The sequence below is a fragment of the Micropterus salmoides genome, unplaced genomic scaffold, assembly GCF_014851395.1.
Source record: "Micropterus salmoides isolate LMB-PRFRI ecotype aquatic unplaced genomic scaffold, ASM1485139v1 Ms_hic_scaffold_18, whole genome shotgun sequence".
NCBI lineage: Eukaryota > Metazoa > Chordata > Actinopteri > Centrarchiformes > Centrarchidae > Micropterus > Micropterus salmoides.
Window position 1 is genome coordinate 3,941,772 of NW_024040928.1, and position 24,743 is coordinate 3,966,514.

The 24,743-nt window shown below is 40.3% G+C and overlaps 1 protein-coding gene across 2 annotated transcripts in view; it reads left to right on the top strand.

The window, feature by feature from the left end:
• Positions 1-24,743, top strand: part of cdk19 (cyclin-dependent kinase 19) — a 66,898-nt gene that overhangs the window by 12,364 nt on the left and 29,791 nt on the right. The window contains exons 1-3 of one of the 2 annotated variants that reach the window (XM_038726719.1): positions 3,597-3,807; positions 17,751-17,861; positions 18,259-18,399. In XM_038726719.1, the coding sequence (XP_038582647.1) occupies positions 3,793-3,807; positions 17,751-17,861; positions 18,259-18,399 (267 nt within the window). In that variant the 5' untranslated portion in view covers positions 3,597-3,792. Of the gene's footprint in view, positions 1-3,596; positions 3,808-17,750; positions 17,862-18,258; positions 18,400-24,743 lie in introns of those variants that run through there. The other variant, XM_038726718.1, reaches the window with a different exon arrangement.

Sequence of the window (24,743 nt, forward strand, 5' to 3'; positions counted from 1 at the left end):
CGCAAACAGTGCTGTTCAACAGCTGTCTGTGGACGTGTTGCTACAGTGTTTAGTATGAGTAATTACCGCACAATGCTTTTTTTTTTATCAACCGGTGCAACAATGGCTAACCTGGCTATTTGTAAACAACGGCTGATGTTGGTTGGTTGGTTTTCCAACTTGTAAACTGGAACACCGTAAACTCGGGTGTGACATCATTCCCAGCTCCGACCTCTGACTTTCTGACTTACCCTAGCTTTAAGGCATGTTCGCACCATCGTTTAAAACTGCAAAAGTGGATTTGAAGTAAATCTCTGTGAATCTGTCACATTGACTTCAACAAATTTGCGCTTTTGACCAATAGCAAACCTTCTTGACAGAGCTGACTTTTGAGGTAATGGAGACCTATAGAGTCCAAAATGGAGGGAGCTCCATTCACTTTTATTTAACCTTCTCAGTATATAAAATGCTCCATAAAAAGGCATTGTTTGCAGACTTTTGAGACAGGAGTAAGTCGCTCTGAGAGGTTTTTTCCCTCTTTTACTTTTCAGTAACTCTGCTGGATGCCAGAAAACAGGAAGAGGCTCAGCGAACTATTGTGACTTACTAGCACTAGGTTGGCAAGCATGTTAGCCTTTAGCTCACCTGCTGCAGTAGTTTACCAACTACCCTTGTGAATACCTGCTAGCAAAACTGTCACACTCATGCTGCTTCAGGGTCTTGAGGGTCACTGTTCAGGGTGATGTTAACATTGTCTGTTACACCTGGCAGTGTAACATCACCTATCATGGATTGTATTCCGTCATTCATGTTCAATATTATCTCATGTTTTTGGGTCACCTTATATCACTACTGACACTGCAGCACTTAAAGCACCTAATTTCCTCTGTTCTCCTCTCTGACAGCCAATATCTGCATCTCAGCAGGTGTCAGGTTATCTGCCTGCTCCCCAGTCTCCCCCACTGGTCCTGATAGCCGTTTCTCTGCCAAACAGGGTGGAGGGTATTGAGTCATGGCCTTGGAGACTAAAGTTGTTGTTGCAGCGTCATCTTATTTGATTACCTGACACGATGAGTCATACCTCTGGCCAAAGAATCTTAGATATTCCGTGTGTTTGTGTACACTGGGTATCTATGGGTATTGTCGTGGATTCAACTGTGACTCCACCTAAAGAATGTTCTGGTAGCATCAAAGAGCTCTTACTTACTTGGTGTCATGTTTCTTGCAAAAGCAGAGAAGCTCAATGGTTAAAGTGAGACGGCTTATTTGCTTTGTCTTTTATGCTTTGAAAGAACAACCGTCTCTTTCTGAAGCCTCTGATAATAGCAGAGTAGGCCTGTTTCTGATATCCGGCCTGCAGGGAAACTGAAAATAAGATGAGATGAATTTTGTCATGCTGTTGGCAGTATTCTTTTCCAGAATAATCAAATCAGACCACGACAGTGTCTCCTGGGGTGAGCAGACAGAAGCAATGCTGGTGCGTTTTTGCTTTTTTGAAGCAGTGAATGCTAACAAACAATCACTACCTACTGCTGTCTAGTACAAGAGTAGCCAGAAAGCCTCAGTGTCATGTTTCATCTTTTTAGAAAGATGAATTTGAAAACTCTTGTCTAGCTGAGGCTTGTGGAACACTGGCTTGAAAAGGGAAATGGGACTTCGGCTTCTGTGTATCAAGACCATTTAGTTGTGAAAACATTTTTTGTGTGTGTGTGTTTTTGTCATTTAGCAATGTCTTTTTGCATGATACGCTGTGTGTAGTTCAATTCAAAGACTACGGTGTGGGCAAACCAGACACGAGACATGAGTAGGTGCAAAGTGTTTGATCAGTATGCATTTGTTGCCGCTGTTCTTTTCATTGGTTGTTCAGACCAAAAGAAGATAAGAAGAAGAAGAAGAAGAAGATATACTTTATTTATTTTAATCCCCAGAAAAACCGGCGAGACAATTAAATTCAATCCAGAAGCCTAGTTTAAAGATATGAATCCACCGAGTCAATGTTTTCTCACCCAATACCCAACTATCTGATTTCTCTGAAAGGTGATGAAATTATGTAACTACAATGCATCAACCTCAACATGTTATTTACTGTCAGTTACTGTCCTCTGTGTGTCCACATGGAATAGCATCAGTGCATCCCTATTAATAGATCCATGAGGCTGAAGACTTATTACACTAAAACCCTGTTGAGCAGTTTATAATGCTAGGAGGAAGGACTACCTGGAGAGGTGTCATTGTGGAATAATTGTATCATCTGTTGCAGGATTGTGAGGTAAATAGCGAAAATATAGCATTAATGTTACACAGTAATCTACCAGGAATGTGCTCTTACATATTTTTAATTGGCCAACTTGATCTTGATCCATGTTTTTGCTGGGGCCCCCTGATCTGCCATACACACTGTGTTAGCACAGTCTCATCGAAATCAATGAGGACTTTTACCAAGCAGTGCTAAATAAATATCAGTCTGAACACTGCCTTATTGGGTAAACTAAGAATAAACCGATTGCAGTAGTCTGTCTTAGTGGTGATAAAAGCACGTTATATTTATTTCTAAGAATGATTTGGACATCGAATCTCTTTTTCTTGTCTTATTTTTAAGATGACAGAACGCTGACCTTGTCATAGCAGCAAAGTGGCAGAGGAAGATAAGTTTAGACGATTTTGATGACAAAGAAAAATACAGTGCTCGTCTTCACTCTTCTCCAAAACTGTGTGTAGGTCCATGTACCTGGGTCCCTCACCGACATGGAGCTGAGGAATGCAGGTAGGAGAGTGTGTCCTTCCCAACATTATTTCCCAGCAGAGCAAGCCTCACATTGCTTGTCTCCTTAACATGCAACCACTAGAAATTGGTTTTGCTTAAAAAATCTTCTAGACTTGCCCTGCAGAACAAAAGAGTCTTTGTGCCTCCCAAACCCCCACCTCGCTTCGTTTAGCAAACTGTGCAATTCAGCAACTGGCATGCCACATGCAGTGGAGTTGAGGCGGGAAGGGTAGAGAGAGGTTGGTCTGGCAGCAATGTGTTTTTGGTTTTGCAGCATAAAATGGTCAGGGCTGATGCCCCTTCAGGATTGGAGAACTGTAAGACAGGAGCAATAAGGCAAATTGATGCAGGTCACCTTTATAGACAAGGTTTCCTGTTCTTTTTAAATTACACAAAGTGCTGTGTGATGCAGGTTGAGTGAAAGCAGCAACAGATAAAATGGAGAAACTAGTAAGTAATGACATGACAGCTGTTTCAAACAGTTGCTGCCTCTGCCTCAGAAACAGGGTTAATTTTCTGTCTAGTCACTTTTTATTGTCACTGATCATTTCAACATCCCAAAATATGTTACTTTGTTGAAACCACAAATTCAAAGAGTGGATAGTGTACTTTCTCTTTCTATTTTGGGTGTAATTAGAACAGGCATAACAAGTCTCAGGCCCTGTTTACACCTGGCATTAACATGCATCTTGGCTTATCTGATCACAAATGGATCACCCTAAGTGAACTGGTCTGTCCGATTATTTTGCTCATCTTCCTTCACAAGGAGGTGAGAGTTCAGCTTCGAAGGGCATTTCATCAGGATGTGGGGACTTGAATATGTTTTTTCTTTTCCTACTTATCACATCATCCTACTTTTTCTCTGGACCGTACAGTCAATTCTCTCAGTCTGCTCAACACGGGCAGCGGGTTGCATAACATGACCCACTGAGGTTTCACAGCCTTTAAACCTCGGTGACAGAAGCAGTGTGTGTTTAGATAATGCTTGGGCAACTTGGTTAAATCCTCTGCTAGCCGGTCGTAGGAGTTCATCAGGGTGGGGCTTATAGATGGAGGGAGTCCAGGTAAGTTGAAAAACAGGAACTTGTTTGTTTTTGGTTTGGAAAAATGAGCTCCAGGTTGTCAGCTGTATTTTTTAGTTTGTTTTTTAGTGTTTCTTAAGACTGTGTGCATGAGAGGACAATAGTTTTGTGAGTGAGAGTGTAGTCTGAACAGTGTAATTTTGTGGTATTGACTCACTCCTAGGGAGAAAATATCTGTACATCCATTTTATCACCACAGTTTTCTTAGAAAACAGTAATAAGGAAGCGTTACTATGGAAAGGATAATAACAGATGAACTTTGCGTCATCAAATGTAGAGCCATTGGTGGGTTGTTTTTCTGATATTTCCTTTTGGCACACATGGCACTGACCGAGCAAAGAAAACCCAATAATTGATTGTGCGCTCAGTTGCCAGTTTATTAGTACTAACTCAAACTAATGCAGTATAAAATGAAAGCCCTGCAAACATCCTGCCTTCATGAAAGTCATATTGTCAGAATGAACAAAGTCACCCTTTGTGAGTAATGTATTGCTATTAAAAGTAGCACAGATGCCAAAACTGCAATTCTATCAAGCTATGGTAACAATTCTGAATTGGAATTTGTCATAGTTTCACCACAATATGATTCTGTTGAAAGACGAAAATATGAAATGGTTGTTTTATTTCAGGTGTCTCCACTTTTCATCAAAGGGCCCAAAAATTCTCAAGTGGTTTAATTATTGTTACGTAGAGGTCCATTCACCCACCTGCTCCTGTTTCCCCATCTGTTCACTCCATTACGTTTGACCTTCGTGAATTGAAACATTGTTCATGAATTTCATTATTCCCATGAAATGAGTCTTGTTTTCCCTGTCGGCCACAATGGCTTTTGTTCAGCTAAATGTCCCGACCTCATAAATATTCCCTTTCTTCCCTTCTGCATAGCATGTGTGCAGATACGGTATGAACACTGGGTCAAATGGCTCAATAAAGCGGATGTTATTTTGTTTATTGATAGCCTTTTTCCATGTAAAAGATAAGTGTGCAGTCACTCCCTCAGTAATAATGTCCCACTACAGTACACAGTAATACATTGGCTAAACGGGCTTTCACCTTAAAGGCAGAAACAAAAATGGCATTCCTGTTTTGAGATGAGGCTTTGTCTTTACAGCCTCAGTCTCCATAAGGCAGTCCGTGCTTTCTGGCCCACCATGCTGGTCACTGAGCAAACACTAACATATTTCAGTTGTATTTGTAGTGGGTGTAGATTGAAAAGCTCAAACATGTGGTTGCTAGGGATCAAATGAACGCTGATGTCTCGCTGTCAGTTAAATGGAAGAGTTCATTTTGTCAACCATTGTGTGATAAAGCCTCTTCTAACAAAATACCATCTAGTAAACCGTACAGAATAGAGCAGTAAAATAAATAAATGATGTGTGTGTGCCCAATGTGCTTCTGATCTGATGCATTGCTGTATAAACTGCATGATCCTGCACTAAACCTATTGTCCCTGAAGCTGCAGCTTACAATCCATCAAAGACACAGCCTAGTTAGCAGTATTTGTCTGCAAATAACATCAAATGGCTGCTGCTGCTGCTGTACTGATGCCTTGCTGAGCCAATGGCCGTCACTTTGTGTATTTTGGGTTTAATAAGGCTCGGTGTGCATGTTCTCCTGCGGACAGAGCTGCAGCGTTTGTCTCTAACCAGTGGCAGGCAGAGCCCTGCACAGAGCAGCATGCCGAGGATTTATCGACCCATTGCTCGCCAGCCAAACGAGAGAAGCCATTAATCAGTCCTCAGGAGGAGGATGATCCAGGACAGCACTGTTTTTCTTGTGGGCATGTCTTTCCCGCAAAACCTTATCCTTCCTCAGTCTGATGTAGAAGAGGATTCTGAACCCTAAGATGTAGCCAGCACAGGTTATTTAGTGTTGTTTCTCAAAGCTGAAATCCCCTTAAACCAGTATTTTGGTACCTGATCAGTTTGTTTTAGTATTAGTTTTAGACATTAGACAAGTTTTAAGCTAGTTTTAGTCAACGACATTTTTAAGTGGGTATGTCAAAAGTTAGTTTAATTTTCATCACATATTTTAAACTTTTATCTTCAGACCTTTTTGTTTTGATCAGCACGATACGACATGATGCAAAAGAATAAACATAAGCTATGCAATTCACTATGGTTCAGAGAGTTTGATTTTTTTATTGTATTAACCATATGTTAACTAATAAATTACTCCAGTCCACATACTTGTTTCCGTAGTACTGCAACTCTGTGAGCATCTCATTTATGCAGTTTCTGACAAAAGATGAAATAAAACCGGACCTAGACCTTGCCTTAAACCAGTTTTTCTTTCCTGTTCTTTGTCTCCAGTTACACTTTTATAATGTCTCCGCACATTTAACAGTTTTAGGAAGTTGCAATACTTTCCTCACCAGTCTTGCTAGCGGTGCCGCTGAAGCTAGCTAGAGCTGAATCTAAGGGGGACGGGGAAGCAGATGTCTCCACACTCACACCATGTCGCCGCTTCAAGTGAGTTAGTTTTTAGGTTAGTCGTGCTGCCTGTGTACTTTATAGCGGCACGGTAGGGCTGGACGATATGGCCAAAAATATTATCTCAATAAAAAGTTTCATATCTTCAATATTGATAATTGTCACGATAAGTATCGTTTTTTCTTTTGAGTTTCAAGGCTGATTTTTGCTCCTGAGTAAAAGTTGCAGAAACCTGATGGTTAATTGTGGTTTAAACTCAACATTTGATGACAAACAGTGGATCACTTAACAAATCTGAGGTAGAACATTCAAAACAATAATGATAAAATCTTTGTGAACAAATAGCCTTAAGTAAAATTAAGTAAAGGGTTTTTCATTCCTTTTTCAATTGAATAAAATCAAACATTTATTGAAGATTTATTAAACATTTGTTATATTGTTATTGAAAAAAATTACATTGCGATAATTATTGTTATTCTTTTATTGTCCTGCCCTACAGCACGGCATATTTATTATTGTATGTCTTGCATATTTACTATTGTATATCTTGTCTCTCTTGAAAAATCCTCCAAACATTTGATGTGCATTAAATCGGAGGAACGTGTAGCTCTCCCTCCTCCACGGCAATCTAATGTGTCATGCCGCATCCCCCATATTAGCTGACAGGCCACTGGCAGCAGTGGGTATGGGAGAAAAACCCTTTAGGAATCAATCTAAATGTAATGTAACCAATTTCATACCAAATGATTGGCCACATTTGTAAATAATAAAGGCAAAGGGACTCATTATATAAAGAAATTGGATTTTACCGATGCCAAGATGTTAGAAATAATATCTCGTGTTCATCCTAAAATGTAACCGGTGCACACTTTTTTAATCAGGCCAATCACATCTTGAACTTTTATGCCAGTGCACCAATGCGAATGGGTGAATCTTACCACTTACTTACTTGCTAATATTCTGTTAGAGACATGATGTTACTTAAATACAAGATGCTGCTTATTAGTGCAACTTGTCAAGCAGCTAAATCAACTTTGAAATAATATTTTTTGGAGATGGAGGAAACTGTTCTAATCTTTTAGGAGCTTACATTGTTTAATTCTTCAGATGCTGTTGAATGAGATTGCATTCAAAAACTGATGTCCATTCATGTGTCTTTTACATTAACAGTGGGGTTTTATTTGATAATAACTGTAGCAATAGATTGTGTTGTAGTTTTTGTTTTACTTGTTTTCAGTCTGAACACTGCCTTATAGGGTAAACTAAGAATAAATGTTTCAACATTCTGTGTAGCATACTCCAAAGCATGTTAAAGAAAGTAAAGGAGGAAGTTGTGGGAACACAGAAAAGAGAGTGAGATGCTTGAATTGTGGCCTCTGCTAATAAGTCCCAGCCACACTGGTTTCCACAAGATGTGTCTTTGATTTCATATAAAGTAACATCAAATGGTTTCAGTCAACTATAATCCTTGACTGAAAACCATCAGTTAGATGTCTTCCTTCTGATCCCAGGTGCAGACTGAGTTTAAATTCCAGGAACTGTTTTGTGCCATGGTCAGTGACCTGAAAACACATTTGGGTCCTGAGTAGCCTCTTCAAAGGTGGAATGCCAGCCCTGGAGTCTGGCTTAGCTGCAAACATTTGGAGCCTGTCCAGTGAGTTCTTTCTCTCCAAGGCCTTCACAAAAACATGACCTATTTTACTTTTATTGCTGCCGCATTTGTATTTTTGCCTCTTCTTTCTCATTGAACCACCAGTTTAAACATATTGATAAGTATTTCTGTGCTGGATGGTATTCTAGATAAGCATAAGTATATAGTTTTGGATCTATCAGTCACCTTCTAGTTAGCGTGTCTCTTCTGCCTCATTGATGATCAGCATCTTTTTGCAGCAGAAAACAGTTCAAAATGATGACAACATTCAGCACTCTGTCTACAGCGTGACCCCCATCCCTGCACATGTTGAATAATGGCCTGAATGTCTTATAAGTCACAAGACTTTCTGCACATGGAAAGTTTTCTCACAGGGCGCCCGGCTTTCTGTGGCTAAGGCCAGATTACAGACGTGTGATTATGGCCTGTAGTGGTGTTTTCCCAGAACTTTCCCAGGTTTTATTACTTTATACTATTATACTTGCAGCTTGCAAAATTAACTGTGTAAATCCTTGTAAAAATTTATTTGTTTACAGCTGAGATAAGTATATGTTTTCCATATAGTAATGCGTCAGATGGCTTAAGAAAATCATCTGCTCTGGGTTTGCTGCCGTCACTGTCAGCCACTTCTTGACTCTTATATCGCATGCACCATCATACCTAGATGAGTACAACAATTGTGGTTTTGCGCCAACAATAAACATCTTTGGATTTTTTTTTTTATTTGGAACGGCTGCAGGCTCACTGATAAACTCAATTTGACGTGAGATGTTAGTGGATTCTTTGATAAATGCAGATTTTACAGATTCAATTCTAAAATCTAAAATATCACTTTTGCAGACATCATACGTTAATTTCTATTGTAATTTTTGTTTGATTTAGAAAACTACTGACCCTTTGCTAAGCCACGCCCCTAATACACAGCTGGCCAATCACAGTGCAGTATAGGTCTCGCTCTAACTGAGGTCCGATACTTTCATGGCTGCGCTCCATTGACTCTAATGCAAAGAGTTGTTTTCTAGCTTTTTTTGGCTGTATTTTTCCAAGATTTGGTCAAACGCTGTTCCTGGGGCTCTTGTAATAGTTACAGTCACTACCCAGAGAGGTTGATAGGAGAAGTACGATTTATTCTCGTTCCAAAACCTAAAATAAATCTAGAAAAATGTCGGCTGTGGATTGTTCCTAATGTAATGTTAGTTAGCTAACGTTAGCTAACTTCCTACTGAATGTAACGTAATAAAGCCCTACTGTTCTGCTTTTTAATGATTGTAATAATGATTAGAGGCTACCCAGCTGTACAGGAACTGTGTTGATCCTTAAAATCGTTGTCTTTTGTCTCACTCGTCGGGGGATGTGGTGGTTCACTTGTACTGTGTGATCGGTAGGCTTCAGCTTCTATCTTTCATTTTTTTCACGTCCATTTGAGTCAGTTTGACAGCCTGAATACAACCTTCAAATATATAATACTACGGCAAAACTGTGTGCTTCTTTCTGACATCGCTTTTTCCAACAAATTTGACAATATTCCTCCGGAGAGTGCAGTAATTGACAGTTTGTCGGACTTAACTACAGTAACTAAGGGGGGCCGGGCTTAGCGAAAGATCAATTGGAAGTGATGCAATGTCATTCTATTGTTGGTCTTACTTAAAGGTGCACCTGTGGCGTTTTCCAGTAAACAAACATTATTCATTCAGTGTTCAAATAGCATTGCTTGAGGCCTAACGAACATTCATAAAACTCGTCATACGAGCAAGGCCGGCTTTTCTTAAAAGTTTTTGCATTGTTTGCAGTCAGCATTTTTTATGTGCGTTTACTTGCAAGCAATCTTAGTTTTCCCTGCTTTTGCTGGCACATTGCTGCATTTCTTGGTTTGGTCATAGAAAACCTGTCTTCTTTCACAATAGAGAGGCACTGATTGTAGCTTCTCAATATATGAGCAAATTGATGTTAAGTGTAGAAGCTAAGTTATTAAATTACATTTTCAAAAGGAGACCACTTTTATTAAACTGTCAGCTGATCTTTTATATTAGCTTTGGCAACAGCAACGACTAGGAATTAACCCATGACAGTACTCTAGTATACAGTAAATGTGTTAAACACATGTTCAAGATCTCTCATCAAATGCTGGGTTAGTGTGAAAGTGATATTAGTGCCACATTGTGTCAGTGATTGTATGTGGTATCAGTGGGTCTGTCTGGTCCAGGGCACAGTGCTCAGGGTTGAAAGTGGTGCCATAGATCTGGGGCTGCACAAGCCCTAAGCCCAGGGCTCATTACCACAATGCCCTATTATAGCTTATGGATTAAGGTTGTTATTAAATACAAACCCCATTTCCCCATCCAGAGGCCAAATCAAACAGCATACAATTCCTGGATTATTCTCCTCAGTTGGTCCCTCCCTCTGTTACTTTCCATGCTAAGGCTGTCATCAGCTGCCTTGTGGGTACAACAAAATTCAGGGTATATTAACTGTCGACGCTGTTGGTATCCCGTCTACTGATATATGAAAGATCTGTTTTAGAGCTGCATGAATTATCAATTAGTTCTCATCCATTAAATTAATTGCCAACAATTTTGATAATCAATTAATCTTTTAGTCTAGAGAAAAAAATCCTAAATGCTCTGATTTTAGCTTCTTAAATGTGGACGTCATTGTGGGCTTTGGGAAACGCTGACATTTTTCACATTTTGGTGACATTTTATAGACCAGTTAATTTATTTAAGAAAAAGGTCGACAGATGAATTGATAATGAAAATAATCGTTATCGTCTGTTTCAAATTCAGTTACACAAAGTAGATTCTTGTGTCCTTAAAGCCGTCTCAGTAAAATAACTACAAGAAAACAGCAGAAAGGTTTTTTATGGTTTCAGATGTGCAATATGATTAAGACTGTGGGCAAGTGGTGTTTTTATTCTGGATAAATGTTTCTTCTTTCTACAGCACTTTTAAATCTCACTGGGTGTAGCCAAGAAAGCTATCTATTATCATAGCTGTTGCGTAAATATCACTGTAGTAAACCGACGATCTGGTGGAGAATGAGGTGAGAAGCCGGGCTTGATATACTGGTATTCTGAATCTTGATTTATGGAATGCAGAGCAGATGAGCAGGAGGATGTTGACAGTGGGACCGGACTGTAATGCCGTGCCCAGACAACCTCATACCCCAAACAGAGAGATAGAGCTAATTTACGTTTGTTCAAAGGTTCAGTGTGTAAGATTTAGTGGCATCTAGTGGTGAGAGTTGTGAATTACAACCATCAATCAAGTCTACCACTGCCCCCTAAAGCTTGATTTATTCTCCTGCGTAGGTTCTATGTGCGTAACTACGCACAAAGCTATGCATTTATAGTGGTGCGTCGGTGTCTCCATCATTCTGCAATTACACCCCCAAACGCTAGTCGGCGGTAGTGCTGCGGCATCCACTGTGTTGACTTTTGCCGGCCGAGCAGGCTAACTTTTAGTTAGCTCCGCTAACGTGAATGGGGGTAAAATTGTATACGTGCGTCTGATGTAGCCTTTTCAAATGTTATCGACCAAATGGATCACATTCTCTGGTTGTGACAGTCAAATATTAATTCACCATGTTACAGCTGTGTTTTGGCCGCTGTAAAAGTTACTTCAAAGCACGGGGCACTTCCTGACGGCTCAGAGGCATGGCGAGGCTTTGCAGCCGACCAATCACAGTTCTTACGGTCCGCGTCGCCTCGATGTGTAGTTATATTTATTAAAGATTGCACGCCAGGCTATGCCGTAGGTGGTGGCGTAGGGTAGGGGGCTACTCAGAGGCTACGTCATTGATTTGACGCAGGAGTTTAAACTGCACTTAACCTTTCAAAGAGCGTAAGACAGCTACGGTGGCTAACAACAGCACAAAAGGTGTCTCTCCTGAGAGAGCAGAGAGTGGCCAGTCAAGAAACAAGGTTTCTTTAGGTATATTTATTAAGAAATTATATTTACTTAAATATTCAGTAGAACCATTGTTGACTTGGCCACTGACAGATAATATGGAAAATGTGAGCCAAGAGTGTGAAACACTGTCACTGTTTCTGCATCACAGTCCATTATAAACCACACATTATATAAAGTTTATACAAACACTGACACATCAATCATCAGGGAAACATCAGTTCTCGATGATTCCCCTAAATGTCCTCTGCCTGGAGATACTGGAGAAATGCAAAAGCGTCTGTAGGTTGATGGATGTGGATCAAACACTGAAACAAAAACAGTGCAGCACATGCCATGATCTGAGAAACATTCGTGCAGAATTCATGCAGAATCCATTTGTTGAAGAGAGAAAAAAAAAAGTTGTGTTGCGTGGGATCAAACATTCAACCATTGGGTTGTAAGTCCTGCACTTTATCGACTGAGCTAACTGAACAACATGTCAATGCAAGTCAGTTTTACGGCTTATATTCTCACCCACCATCTAATGGTTGAAAATAGTCCTCTGATGCAAAACTTATTTGCAGACCCCTGCAGTATATTATTACTACTTCTTCTTCTAACGTATGTATTCAACATAGTGGTGAGTGTCTGCACTACCTGAATTCTACCAGAAGTAGAAAAAGAACAACTTAGTGAGGAAATGCGCTCTGTAGCGCTTTTTGTCCCCTTTCAGCTACTGTAGAAACATGAGGATGCAACGTGGCGACGTCCATGGAAGGGGGTGCCCGCGGTTATGTAGATAAGGTAATAAACACATAATGGTTTGTTATGTAAGGTCTTTACACACCACTGAAAACATAGTTATGGATCTTTATCTTGCATGTCTGTCGATTGATCCTCAGAAAGAAACCCTCACACCAGTGTTTCCCCTATATGCATTCATGAGCGGCGGTGCACCGCTGCTGAATTGTGACCCCTGCTACTAAAATTTCCCTACACATTATTACATCAGTGCGCTAGTAATTTTCACTCACACACTGTGCGAGCACGGTAACACTCATCAGACCACATCAGTGACAGGCGCTGTTGTAACAGCAACGATAATTCTTCTGGCAGTAAATGTAGCCTGCTGTGTCGGCTATGTGTGTTAGCTTCTCAAGACCAAGAAAAGTCTGTCTGTTGTTTTCCAACTGCTGGAAAAGTGAAAGTTTGTGCTAGCTAACATCTCCCCTCCCCTACAGACTGCATAGCTGAACAGGAAAGCTTCTACAGCAGGCTGCGTCTTTTAGCTGCTATGTAAATTAACATTAGGTCAATTTATAGAAAGTACTACCTACTAGTCCAATGTTGAGATCATCAGGTACAAACTGAGAATAAATTGGTGTAGCCTACAGTTCTGTACAGACAGATACATCCTAAATTATTTTTCAGTTTTCAGATGAGTCTGAAAAAGCGGTTGTGACGGAGGTGACTGGAGGAGCTGAGGTTAGTAACTTAACGCAAATTAGTGATGCAAACTAGTCCTTTTAAGCTAATGAGGAGATGTTTCTTTTTTTGATCTTAATGTGCAAATAAAATGCACCTCAGAAGGGAGGAGGTTTCTCATGTTGCCTATTTTTTATATTAATGACTACAGATAAATGTCAAAAGCTGTAAAATGTAGACACAAAAGGCAAACATGAACAATCCTATCTAGAATGATTCTGAGGTCATATTAACAGGGTTTTAGGGGGTGATGCCCAAAACATGCTGTGCCATAAATGTAAAATCACTGTGGAGCAACAGAACCAACCAAATTACTTTCTCCAGATCAAAAGGTTGTAGTTCCTCCCCAGTAGACTGATCTTTGGGGGTTTGTTTATTATCTACTCTAGTTTTTCCATCTATTTGTTCAGAGATATGGTTAAAAAAAAAAAAAAAAAATGTTTTAGTTATCTCTCACCATTAGCCGCAGTCTCAACAGCATGTCCGACAGCAAGGTTGCATAGATTTATGGGCGCATGCACAGAACTGCTAAGTAGCGCATCTCGATAGGTAGCATAAAACTACAGAGCACCTACAGTGCCTTCATTAGGTCACAGTTTCATTGTGTCCTATACTTTGGTTGACCAAATTACTTCCAAAGTTAATGACATTCCCATCAGCTTCAGCTGTGTGTGAGCCATATATTTGTATGCAGACAGGGCTATTGTCCAGATCACCTTAGTAAGGTCCAAGTCAAATTACAAGACCTTATCCAGATATGTTGAAGTTAAAATAAGATCTGTGAGCAGAGCAGAAGAAAAAAAGGACTGTTAAACTCAAATATGCATTATATGATGAATTAATTAAGTAAATCCAGCACAGTCCTGTTTTTGAGTGTGTAAGAGAGCAGCTCTACCATGTAACGCAGGATTTGTCAATGCGTTCTCTGAAATCAGAGCCATTCCCTGTGCGCTGCTGACCTGGTTTCAGGAGCATAAGGTATTTACAAAGCTTTAGTTGGCCTTTGAGTGGGACTTTGAGTATACAAGTATCATTAAGCTGCAGGTTCACATTGATATTTTATTGTGTTCTCACTCAGTCTCCATCCGCATCACTGATAAGTAAGCAAGTAACTCTTTTGGACTCGAGTCTGCCACCGTATGTTTGTGCAAAATGTGTAGCCAAAAAGCAAAGTTCATACAGAACAACAACAACATGGGAGTCACAACAGACAAAAAACTAAAGGTTGACAATCCAATAATTGTAATAAAACACTGCCATGTTGCAAATTTAAAATAGCGTCTGCACTGTTTTGCTCTGCATATTATTGTAGGTGAAGCACAGTAAGAGCCATACCAGCCTGTACATATGAATAATTAATTTAATGGGTGGGATTCACTGTAGATTGTTTCAGTTCTGTCTCCCTCCCTCCCTAAACACCCTGCAGACATGGGGGCCTGTCTGAAGGGCATGATTGATTGTGGATAGTCTGTGATGGGTCAGCAAATGGCATAGTACGAATAGGAGTGAACCCAGTGAACCAGTTACAAAGACAGTGAAAGAGGTGCTGCTTGAATCATGAAGCACTGTGTGCAGCGTTTGCCAGGATGGAGGTCCTCCATTATACAGCTGTCTCACTACTGACTTCCATTAGGCCTTCAGCTGCTGTTACAGCCAGGGGCTCACCGGTAAATTAAAGGACAACATTACCATACTGTTTCTTAAAAGCTAGTACAATAGATTAAACTCATTTTAAATTGGGACACTTAAATGCTGCATTTCTAGGACTGGAATGGTTTGCTGTTCCCATTGCAATAGCATTGTACTATGTTTCACCGGAGAAAGCTCCTTAATGGTGTTCATTGATCTTATATAATGAACATTAACTATAATAATACTGCTTTACAATGCAAGCTTAACACTCTGCACTGTATGCATTGTAGGGTGTGTGTGAGTGAAATGTAAAATCAGTAATTTAATTTTGATTAAATTTAGAGCAGCACGATTTGGAGAAAAAGTCATATTGTGATTATTGCGATTGCGATTTGATTATAATGGAACAAATGTTACTGTGAGTCTACTTGCTTAATTATCAAGGAATGCGTGAAATACTGACATTTTGAAATGTTTCTCAACTTGAACAAAGTTAAACAATATGTATAACAATAACTAGTAAAACAGAACAAGGGGAGCGTGTTGCTCTACGGAGGAGGCAGCCAGAAGCGGCAAATATTGGCACGCTGAACATCTGTCTCATGCAGAGTCTCTATCCACAACCTGCAGGAGGAACTGTACATTCATTAGCTTTTCATATATTAGTATACTATTTTACCACTAGCTGAATATTATGTCCAGTTCCAGCTGTTTCATTTCTGTGGGTTGTTTTTATTTATTTAATCCTTGTGCAGGAAAAGGCTCTACATTGGTCTCTAATGTATTAATGCTAAGTACTAACTTGTCAGTAATCATATTGTTCAACATTTAATAATCTGCTGTAGCACGTCAAACTTTTTTTAATGTCCCGCCCCTTCCAGGCTGCGATTGGTTGGCTGATGTAAAGTGACTGACAGGCACGTCGGCTCTGTGAGAAGGTGAACATGTTGAACAACAAAAGGCAGCGATACAGCCAACGTTATATGTCCAGCAAGCCAAACCCAATCCTTCCCTATCTTGTCCCCGTGTTCTTCTGTCTGACCGCTTCAGCTGCTGTCAACGTCTCTCCGTCTCTGTCACAGAGCGACCGGAGAACCAGCCTTTCTCCCGGTGCTCCAGTGGAGAGTCCGACTGTGTTTTGAACAATTAGGGGCGGGGCGGGGAGGGGAGGGGGGTTACAGTAGGTTGCTGTCTTAAAAGTTACTGGCACACTGCTCATAAACCATTTTTCTCATTGCACGTAGGCTTATCTGTTTTAGGGACACATGCGAGAGCCCGGTGTGGGCAGAGATAATGAGCAGAGAAGAGAGCGCCACACACACTTTTACTGTTTTATTAAATCGCACATAATTGCATATGACGACATTGGGATTGGGATTAGATTAATTGTGCAACCCTAATTTAATTTTAATTTCTTAATATCTAAGCATAGCATTTGATAGTGTAGCATAAAGTGTCACTTTTCCATACTTGCTTTTCTTGGAGAAATGATCAGGAGGCCAGGAGTGAAATACTTTGATATGTACAACTACACTCACCGGCCACTTTACTTTGCTAGTACCGGGTTGGACCCCCCTTTGATGGTTGTGCTGAAAATCCCAGCAGATCAGCAGTTTCTGAAATACTCAGACCAGCCCGTCTGGCACCAACAACCATGCCCCGTTCAAAGTCACTTAAATCTGCCTTTCTTCCCCATTCTGATGCTCGGCTTGAACTACAGCAAGTTGTCTTGACCACGTCTACATGCCTAAATGCACTGAGTTGCTGCCGTGTGATTAGCTCATTAGTTATTTGTGTTAACAAGCAATTGAACAGGTGCACCTAATAAAGTGGCCGATGAGTGTATTTGATTTAATAACCAGGTAAGATCATTATTTAACCAATCAAATCCAAGCCTTGCATAGCTTAGTTAGATTCAACCTCTACAGTTTGAAAATGTATTTACAAATATAGCATCCTATAGCTATAGATATATCAACTCTTAATCAAGCGTTGGATCAACACAATTACATCTCTATTACTTTTAAATTAAATTTGCCATCTTTGTTACTTCAGTTTCATCAGTTTTATTTATCCATTCAGGATGTATTAGTTTTTTACAGTGATGTGTGATTAACAAAATCAGACAAAGAGCTAATCAGCTCATGTTATTAAGAGGATTACACACAGCCTGGATACCAATCATCTACCATTTAGACTTAGAGTAAATATTATTTCTGAGAAACACAGATGATTGTCTTTGACATGATGTGTCCTCTAAAATGTCTTCTCCAAAACTAAGGGCATTCGCTGACCAACAATACAGCATTTTAAAAAATGTTTTCCTTCAGTACCTGCAGTTAAAAATAAACGCTAAAAAGTATTTAGCTGTTTCTCATGTCTCATTTTAGAAATTAATTATTCTCTGTCTTATGTGTTATGTGTATCCATGCTGTAAATTAATCTAGTCATAATACTCTTAGGGGTTTTGCATAAAATCCTCCTAACGATATGTATTCATTACCCATGTCATTATTCCTTGTCATTTTTGGCTACATCACAGGATCACTGTACTTGATTAATCTGCATCAGTGTCTGTGTTTGAGAACAGAGGACACGGTGTACACTGGGAATTTGCACTTTGTTCCTTCTTAACTATTTTCCAAATGAAGCAACAGTTGAAAGCTTTCTTTCATGAGAACACTGTTTATTTTGTGCTCCTGACAGACTGGGTTACTAATACAATACATGAGCACAGATTTCAAGAAAACATGTTTGCTGTGCTTACACTGAAAACTCTTATAAAATGCCTTTTAAAATGACCCCAAATTATTGACGCCTTTCTGTCGGGTCTTTCAGCTGTTACGAGAACTGAAACACCCAAATGTGATCGCCCTGCAGAAAGTGTTCCTGTCCCACAGTGACAGAAAGGTGTGGCTCCTCTTTGACTACGCTGAACATGACCTTTGGGTAAGTCTCTCTGCTGCATACATGTGTGTACATGATGTAACCTGATATTTCAAAAGTACACATTTTGTACAGAAAAGTTTTCCAGATGTTTAGATTAACTATTTTTTATCATGGAATATAACTTGAATTAGTGGTGAATTTAAAAAATACATAATTAAATTACACACATTCATCTGCCTGCTGGTAAATCCCAGGCTGCTACACTGTAAACTCCTTTTCAGTACCACCAGCTGCCGATAAGGTTACACAATAAAATTACAATATACATAAGTCACAGCATTGTAGTTTGCCTTATTTACCAGTCACCTTGTTAATGTTGTAGCTACACTGTCAGAACTGACAAGACATGCTTCACTCCACGAGCACAACTGAAGAGAAACCTTTCTCTGCCTCGTAGCACATCATCAAGTTCCACCGCGCCTCTAAGGCCAACAAGAAGCCCATGCAGCTGCCCAGAGGGATGGTGAAGTCTCTCCTGTATCAGATTCTGGATGGGATCCATTACCTCCATGCCAACTGGGTGCTCCACAGGGATCTGGTGAGCAGCTATATTAGCTTGACTGCTCCAGTTTCCCTTTAGAGACACACACCAGCTCCAGCACACACTCACTGTTGGAGCCGTTTCCAGAAGCGACACCGCTAACGTGTCCAGGCAATTGACAAGCAGAGATAGATGAAGAAAAGAATGGAGCTTTGTGGGTAAAAAAATAATACATTCTGTGGTATAACAAATTAAGTTTCATAGGGTAGAATTGTACATTTAATTTAAATTAAAACTCAGTCAGTCTGTGTCTTGCAAATTAAAGACCTCCCTTCAGAGACTCTACAGCCATGTTTTTCTACAGTGTGTGGTTTAGCCCATGCTCATATTGCCCTAATATACACTGACTGCTGGCTTTAGCACGAGTTAGCTCACAAGTTAGATAGAAGTTTGTGAGCAAATCAGGCGTTTACATATGGCATGGCAAAGAAATAAATAATTAGCCCTCATTCTCTAAACATAGACTTAATCAGATTAAAAATGATAACATTGGAGAAATATTTCCCTATCAAAACCTGAAGTTCATTGTGTTCATTGTTGAATTCTGCTGATATCTCACACTGTGACATTAGCTGCAGTGCACCTCGCATCTCTCTGCTACACTTATCAGACTGAGCCATTCCAACTAGCAGAGCTATGTTATTGCAGTGCAGGTGTTGTTATGTCTCAGCGTGGTGTGTGTTGTTATGACGGATTGTCTAAGGGGTTTGATTGTAATGCTTGAGGAGCAGAACGTCCTGCACTCTGAATGTTGTCTGACTCTTGTCCACCCTTTAACCTGGCTCCAACACTCTGGTGGTTCCTGTGAGATTCCCTCCACCTCGGTTTTCCCACAGTGCTTTAGTTAGAGGGAGGTTTCATTCTCTGTAGCTGAGAGTCAAGCTGGAGCCAGAACACAGGGCTTCTCATTGTGTGTCTTGAAATCTCTGTTAAGATGGCAGAATGACAGGAATTAAATCAGAATTCTTGTGTGTTCACCAGAAAATTGTGCCCAGTTTGCAACTAAATGCAGTGTTGCATTAACTTTGATCACCACAGTCTTGGTCGGCTAAGCTAGTAGAAATGCTAGCAAAGGTTAGCTCACTGACAATCAACCCTTTTCCTCTAGGTTTTTTAATTCAGCTGTGGGCCACCGCTGCAAAATGTACATAGTGGACCCCTGATATCAGTAATAAGATCTTGTTCGTTCATTCCTCTGCTAATATTCAGTTTCTTTGGCAAATGCTGTTTAATTAAATAAATGCAATGCTATTTTGAAACTAACTAGTAACTTCAAGCTGCTATTCAGTAAAGTAACTCTGTGTCAAGCAACAACGTATCTGTGAAGATTCTCAGTCATTTAACCCTCCTTGGAAGCTATGCTGCAAGCTGCTCAAATACAATGGAGCTGCTTCACATCAAAAAAAACACATACTTTTAAAGCCCCCGACATACTTGCTTTTTAACAATGTGAAGGCGTAGACAGCCATAGGCGACGCAAACAACATTGTTCACATACTTGCCTGCGTACTTTGCGTACTTACTACATTACAAAACAAATTAGTGTGGTTGCCAGCTTGTTGAGTGTAGAATCTTTGGTGCAACAACAGATTGCAGCATGAAGCGCATTCCTGAGCTTTATATATTTTTTACTTTAGGAGAAAGCATGTTGCGTTTGGTTGACAGTTGGTAAGAATGAACTGTCACACTTGCTGTGAATGTCTTTACTTAGTATACATTCACTATGTTTGAGTGGATTTATTTCTATCATCACAGGCCAACTGAATCAGTGCTTTTTGCTTTCGGCTTGCCCACACCTAATTGATTAAATCACTTGGTTCCCAGTAAAGCTGCTGTTTGCATAATAATGACATCTTTGTTGGGCGAACCATTTAATGGACTTATTTTTATTACAGTACTTACAAACTGTGATTTTGAGCACCATCGCACTCCAATGCTGACTCAAGTGATATCACTTGAGGCCATTTATCAGACTTACCAAGGCTTTATACAACTTTTTCCCATATATGTGTATGCAGTAGTACTCCCCAACACCTGTAAACAGACTTTGATGAGTCAATGAAGTGATCTTATTCAATTTCAATTCAATTTTATTTATATAGCGCCAAATCACAACAACAGTTACCTCAGAGCACTTTTCATAAAAGAGCAGAGACCGTACTCTGTGATGTTATTTACAGAAACCCAACAGTTCCCACCAAGAGCAAGCACTAGGCGACAAAGGCAAGGAAAAACTTCCTTTTAAGAGGCAGAAACCTCGAGCAGAACCATGGCTCAGGGTGGGCAGCCATCTGCCTTGACCGGTTGGGGTGAAGGAGGTGGGGAGGGAGGGAGAGAGAGGGGAGTGAGGCAGCCTACACAATATACACACAGAGGTACAGACAGTAAAGGTAATGTTGGTATAGCCTGAAAGAAAAATAGTACAGATATTTACAGTAGTGTTAATGATAATAATCGTATTGTTAATCCATCCATCCATCCATCCATTGTCAACCGCTTATCCTGCGTACAGGGTCGCGGGGGGGCTGGAGCCTATCCCAGCTGGCATTGGGCGAAAGGTGAGGTACACCCTGGACAGGTCGCCAGTCCATCGCAGTCGTATTGTTAATGACTACAATAACAGTAATAACAATAGGACTAGTAACAATAGTTGCAGCAGAGGGTGTCAAGCAGGAACACGGGGGCAGCAGGTGACTCGCAACCACAGATCCAGACTCCACAGCTCCAGAGCCAGAAACACCTGCAGGAAGTGATAGGAGGAGAGAGGAGAGGGACGAGAAAGCACAAGACTACCGGAAAGGGGAGAAGTTGAGTTAGTAACATGCAATAATGGGATGAGGTTGTATACAGAGGGAGAGAAAGAGGAGAAAGAAGCTCAGTGCATCATGGGAAGTCCCCCGGCAGTCTAGGCCTATAGCAGCATAACTCAGGGATGGTTCAGGACTCACCTGAGCCAGCCCTAACTACAAGCTTTATCGAAGAGGAAAGTCTTAAGCCGACTCTTAAATTTGGAGACAGGAGAGGAGCTTGATAGCTGAACGCTCTGGCTCCCATTCTACTCTAGACTCTAGGAACCACAAGTAACCCTGCATTCTGGGAGCGCAGTGCTCTGGTGGGGTAGTAAGGTACTATGAGCTCTTTAAGATAAGATGGTGCCTGACCATTAAGAGTTTTGTATGTGAGAAAAAGGATTTTAAATTCTATTCTGGGTTTTACAGGAGCCAATGCAGAGAGGCTAAGATAGGAGAAATATGATCTCTTTTCCTGGTTTCTGTCAGAACACGTGCTGCAGCATTCTGGATCAGCTGAAGAGTCTTAACGGACTTTTTCAAGCAGCCTGATAATAAAGAATTGCAGTAATCCAGCCTAGAAGTAACAAATGCATGGACTAGTTTTTCTGCATAATTTTTAGACAGGATGTTCCTGATTTTTGCAATATTATGTAGGTGAAAAAAGGCAGTCCTTGAAATTTGCTTAATGTGAGACTTAAACGAAATGTCCTGATCAAAGATAACTCCAAGATTCCTCACAGTGGTGCTGGAGGCCAGGGCGATCCCATCAAGGGAAACTATATCTTTAGGAAATGCGTCACGGAGGTGCTTGGGCCTAACTGATGAGTTTCATCTTGCTTGACCAATAGATATAATAACGTATCATCTGCATAATAATGAAAGTTTATGGAGTGTTTCCAGATTATAATGCCTAAAGGAAGCATATATAAAGTGAACAGGATTGGTCCCAGCACAGATCCTCGTGGAATGACTAAGTTTGGCGTGCATGGAGGACTCATTGTTAACAAACTGAAATCAGTCTGATAAATAGGACTTAAACCAGCTTAGAGTGGTTCCTTCAATGCCAATTAAATGTTCCAGTGTCTTTAATAGGATATGATGGTCAATGCAGCACTAAGATCTAGTAAAACCAGTACGGAAACATGTCCTATGTCTGATGCAATTAGGAGGTCATTAGTAATTTTCACAAGTGCTGTCTCTGTGCTATGATGTCCTAAATCCTGACAGAAAATCCTCAAATAAACTATTGCTCTGTAGAAAGTCACACAACTGTTTGGCGACTGCTTTCTGAAGGATCTTAGAGAGAAATGGAAGGTTAGATATACAGGTCTGTAGTTGGCTAAAACATCTGGATCAAGGTTGGACTTTTTCAGAAGAGGTTTAATTACAGCTACTTTAAAGTACTGTGGTACATAGCCTGTTGATAAAGATAGACTGATCATATCAAGTAAAGAAGTGCTGACTAAGTGTAAAACTTCTTTAAGCAGCCTAGTCGGGATGGGTTCTAAGAGGCAGGTTGATGGTTTAGATGAAGAAATTATTGAAGATAGTTGGTAAAGATTGAGGGAAGCAGTCTAAACATACAGTATCTGGTTTTACAGCTGTTTCTAAGGTTCATGAGTTTAGAGGTAAGTTGGTGCCAGCAGGTCTTGGTGGATTATGTTTCTAATAGTTAGACTTTTATCATTAACCTCTTAACATTCCAACGGCTTGCCCGCGGGCCGTCAGGTCCTGGCGGCAGCTTTCAGTATGTGCACACAACTGCTATGTTAACTTCATACTCATATGATCTACCGTTTGACAGATAAAATCCTCGTGATTTGACCAATGCAAACTATTTCAAGATGCAATAACCCCAGCGGGTACAATCAGCACTTCTGTCAGACCAATCAGTACAATAAAATTCTGAAAATAACGATATCCAGCTTTAAGTAGAAAGTTCATGATCTACCAGCAAAAAAACACATCTGCATCGAACTACCGGCTGATACAGAGCGATGCAGCAGCAGCCACCTGTCGCCAAGGGGCGGTGCTGTTTTAGAAAAAATACGCTAAGACATACACTTAAACTAGGACTAGGTAAGGCTTTATCCTGTGGTCCTACAGTGTTTTCCAGCTACTAAGTCCCAGCTGTAGTTGTCTGCATGCATTTGTTGGCAAGCATTTTCAAGCAGAAATGAAAAATATATTAGTTTTAGTGTGTTTAAACTTATATTAATAAATTCCAGTAGCACTTACAGTCATTCTTCTTTTGGGTTAGACACTCTAGTGTTATCTTTCAGAGAAGCCCAAAACCATGCATATATTTCAAATGGTTCAAGAACTACATTCAATTTACTTTGGATATGCCTTGAATAGGCGTTTTGCATGAATTTTACAGGAATGTTAAGAGGTTAAAGAAGCTTATGTCACTTTGTGACTCATTCATTCTCTCGCTTGCGTTTGGTTGCGAGTTGACAAGTTACTGTAAGTCTCCAGTGCAATCATATCCCTTTCAGGAGCTTTGTAATCCAACCTTTGCTGTCCACTTTCAGTTCCATGAATGTCAAACATTTGTGGTTTAATCCAAGTCATGTGTGACATCCTACATGAAGACACATGAGAGTTTAGGGGTCACATGAGGCATGGGCCAAAAGGATGACAGTTGGTTAAGTTAGCCAACTGCTAAATGCTGTTGAGTGCTGTTATATCGAATATTGTTTACTTGCTTCTGACTATTATGCCTCTGTATATTCTATTAAACATCATCTGTAATTAAAAAGAAGACACACATGGTTGATAAAAAACAAAACAGAAGTGGAAAAGTGTTCTTCTATCTGCCTCATATCTCATAACGCCCACAGTTCATCTGTATTTGTGGCTCCCTTGCTCTTATCTCTACCGGCATCTGTCACTCCCTAGTGAGGAATGTTTGTGCCTTTGTTTGGAGGAAAAATTTTAATTAACCAAACACATAAGATATGTGGCAAAAGTTTAATTTGATTATCAACATGACTAGGCAGAGCAATCACACAGTCCAGGTGTCCATGTACAGGGTTCCTTCTTCTTTAAGTCCGGTCGTCCACTCTTAGGTAATCCCCGGCAATCCTTGATGGTCATGTGGTGGCTGGACATCACATTATGTAAACCTGCAGGGATCAGGGATCGTGCTCAGGCTTCCAAACTGTGTCCGTCTGTTTATCAATCAGTAACCTTTGAGATTGTTTGATTCCATTGCAGTGGCTGTGTATCGCATTGAGAAGGGCTGTTGAGCTGTAATTACAGTGTTGATTAAAAATGTGTTGTCAGGGATCAGTTTCAAATGTTGAGTCAAGCAAGTCATTCTGAGAATCTGACAGAAAGTAAGTGCCTGTAAATGACCAGTAAATGCCTTGTCCTGTTGCACAAGTAAATCTCAGACTGCTTTCATTGGCTTATTCAGGACACCAGACTAATGTTTTACAATGGTTGCGCTGATGCAAGTCATTTTTTCACTCATTGACTTTAGCACAGAATTTAGTCACATCCAAGAAAATCTGCCAGAACACAGAGGAATTTGTTATCTTTAGG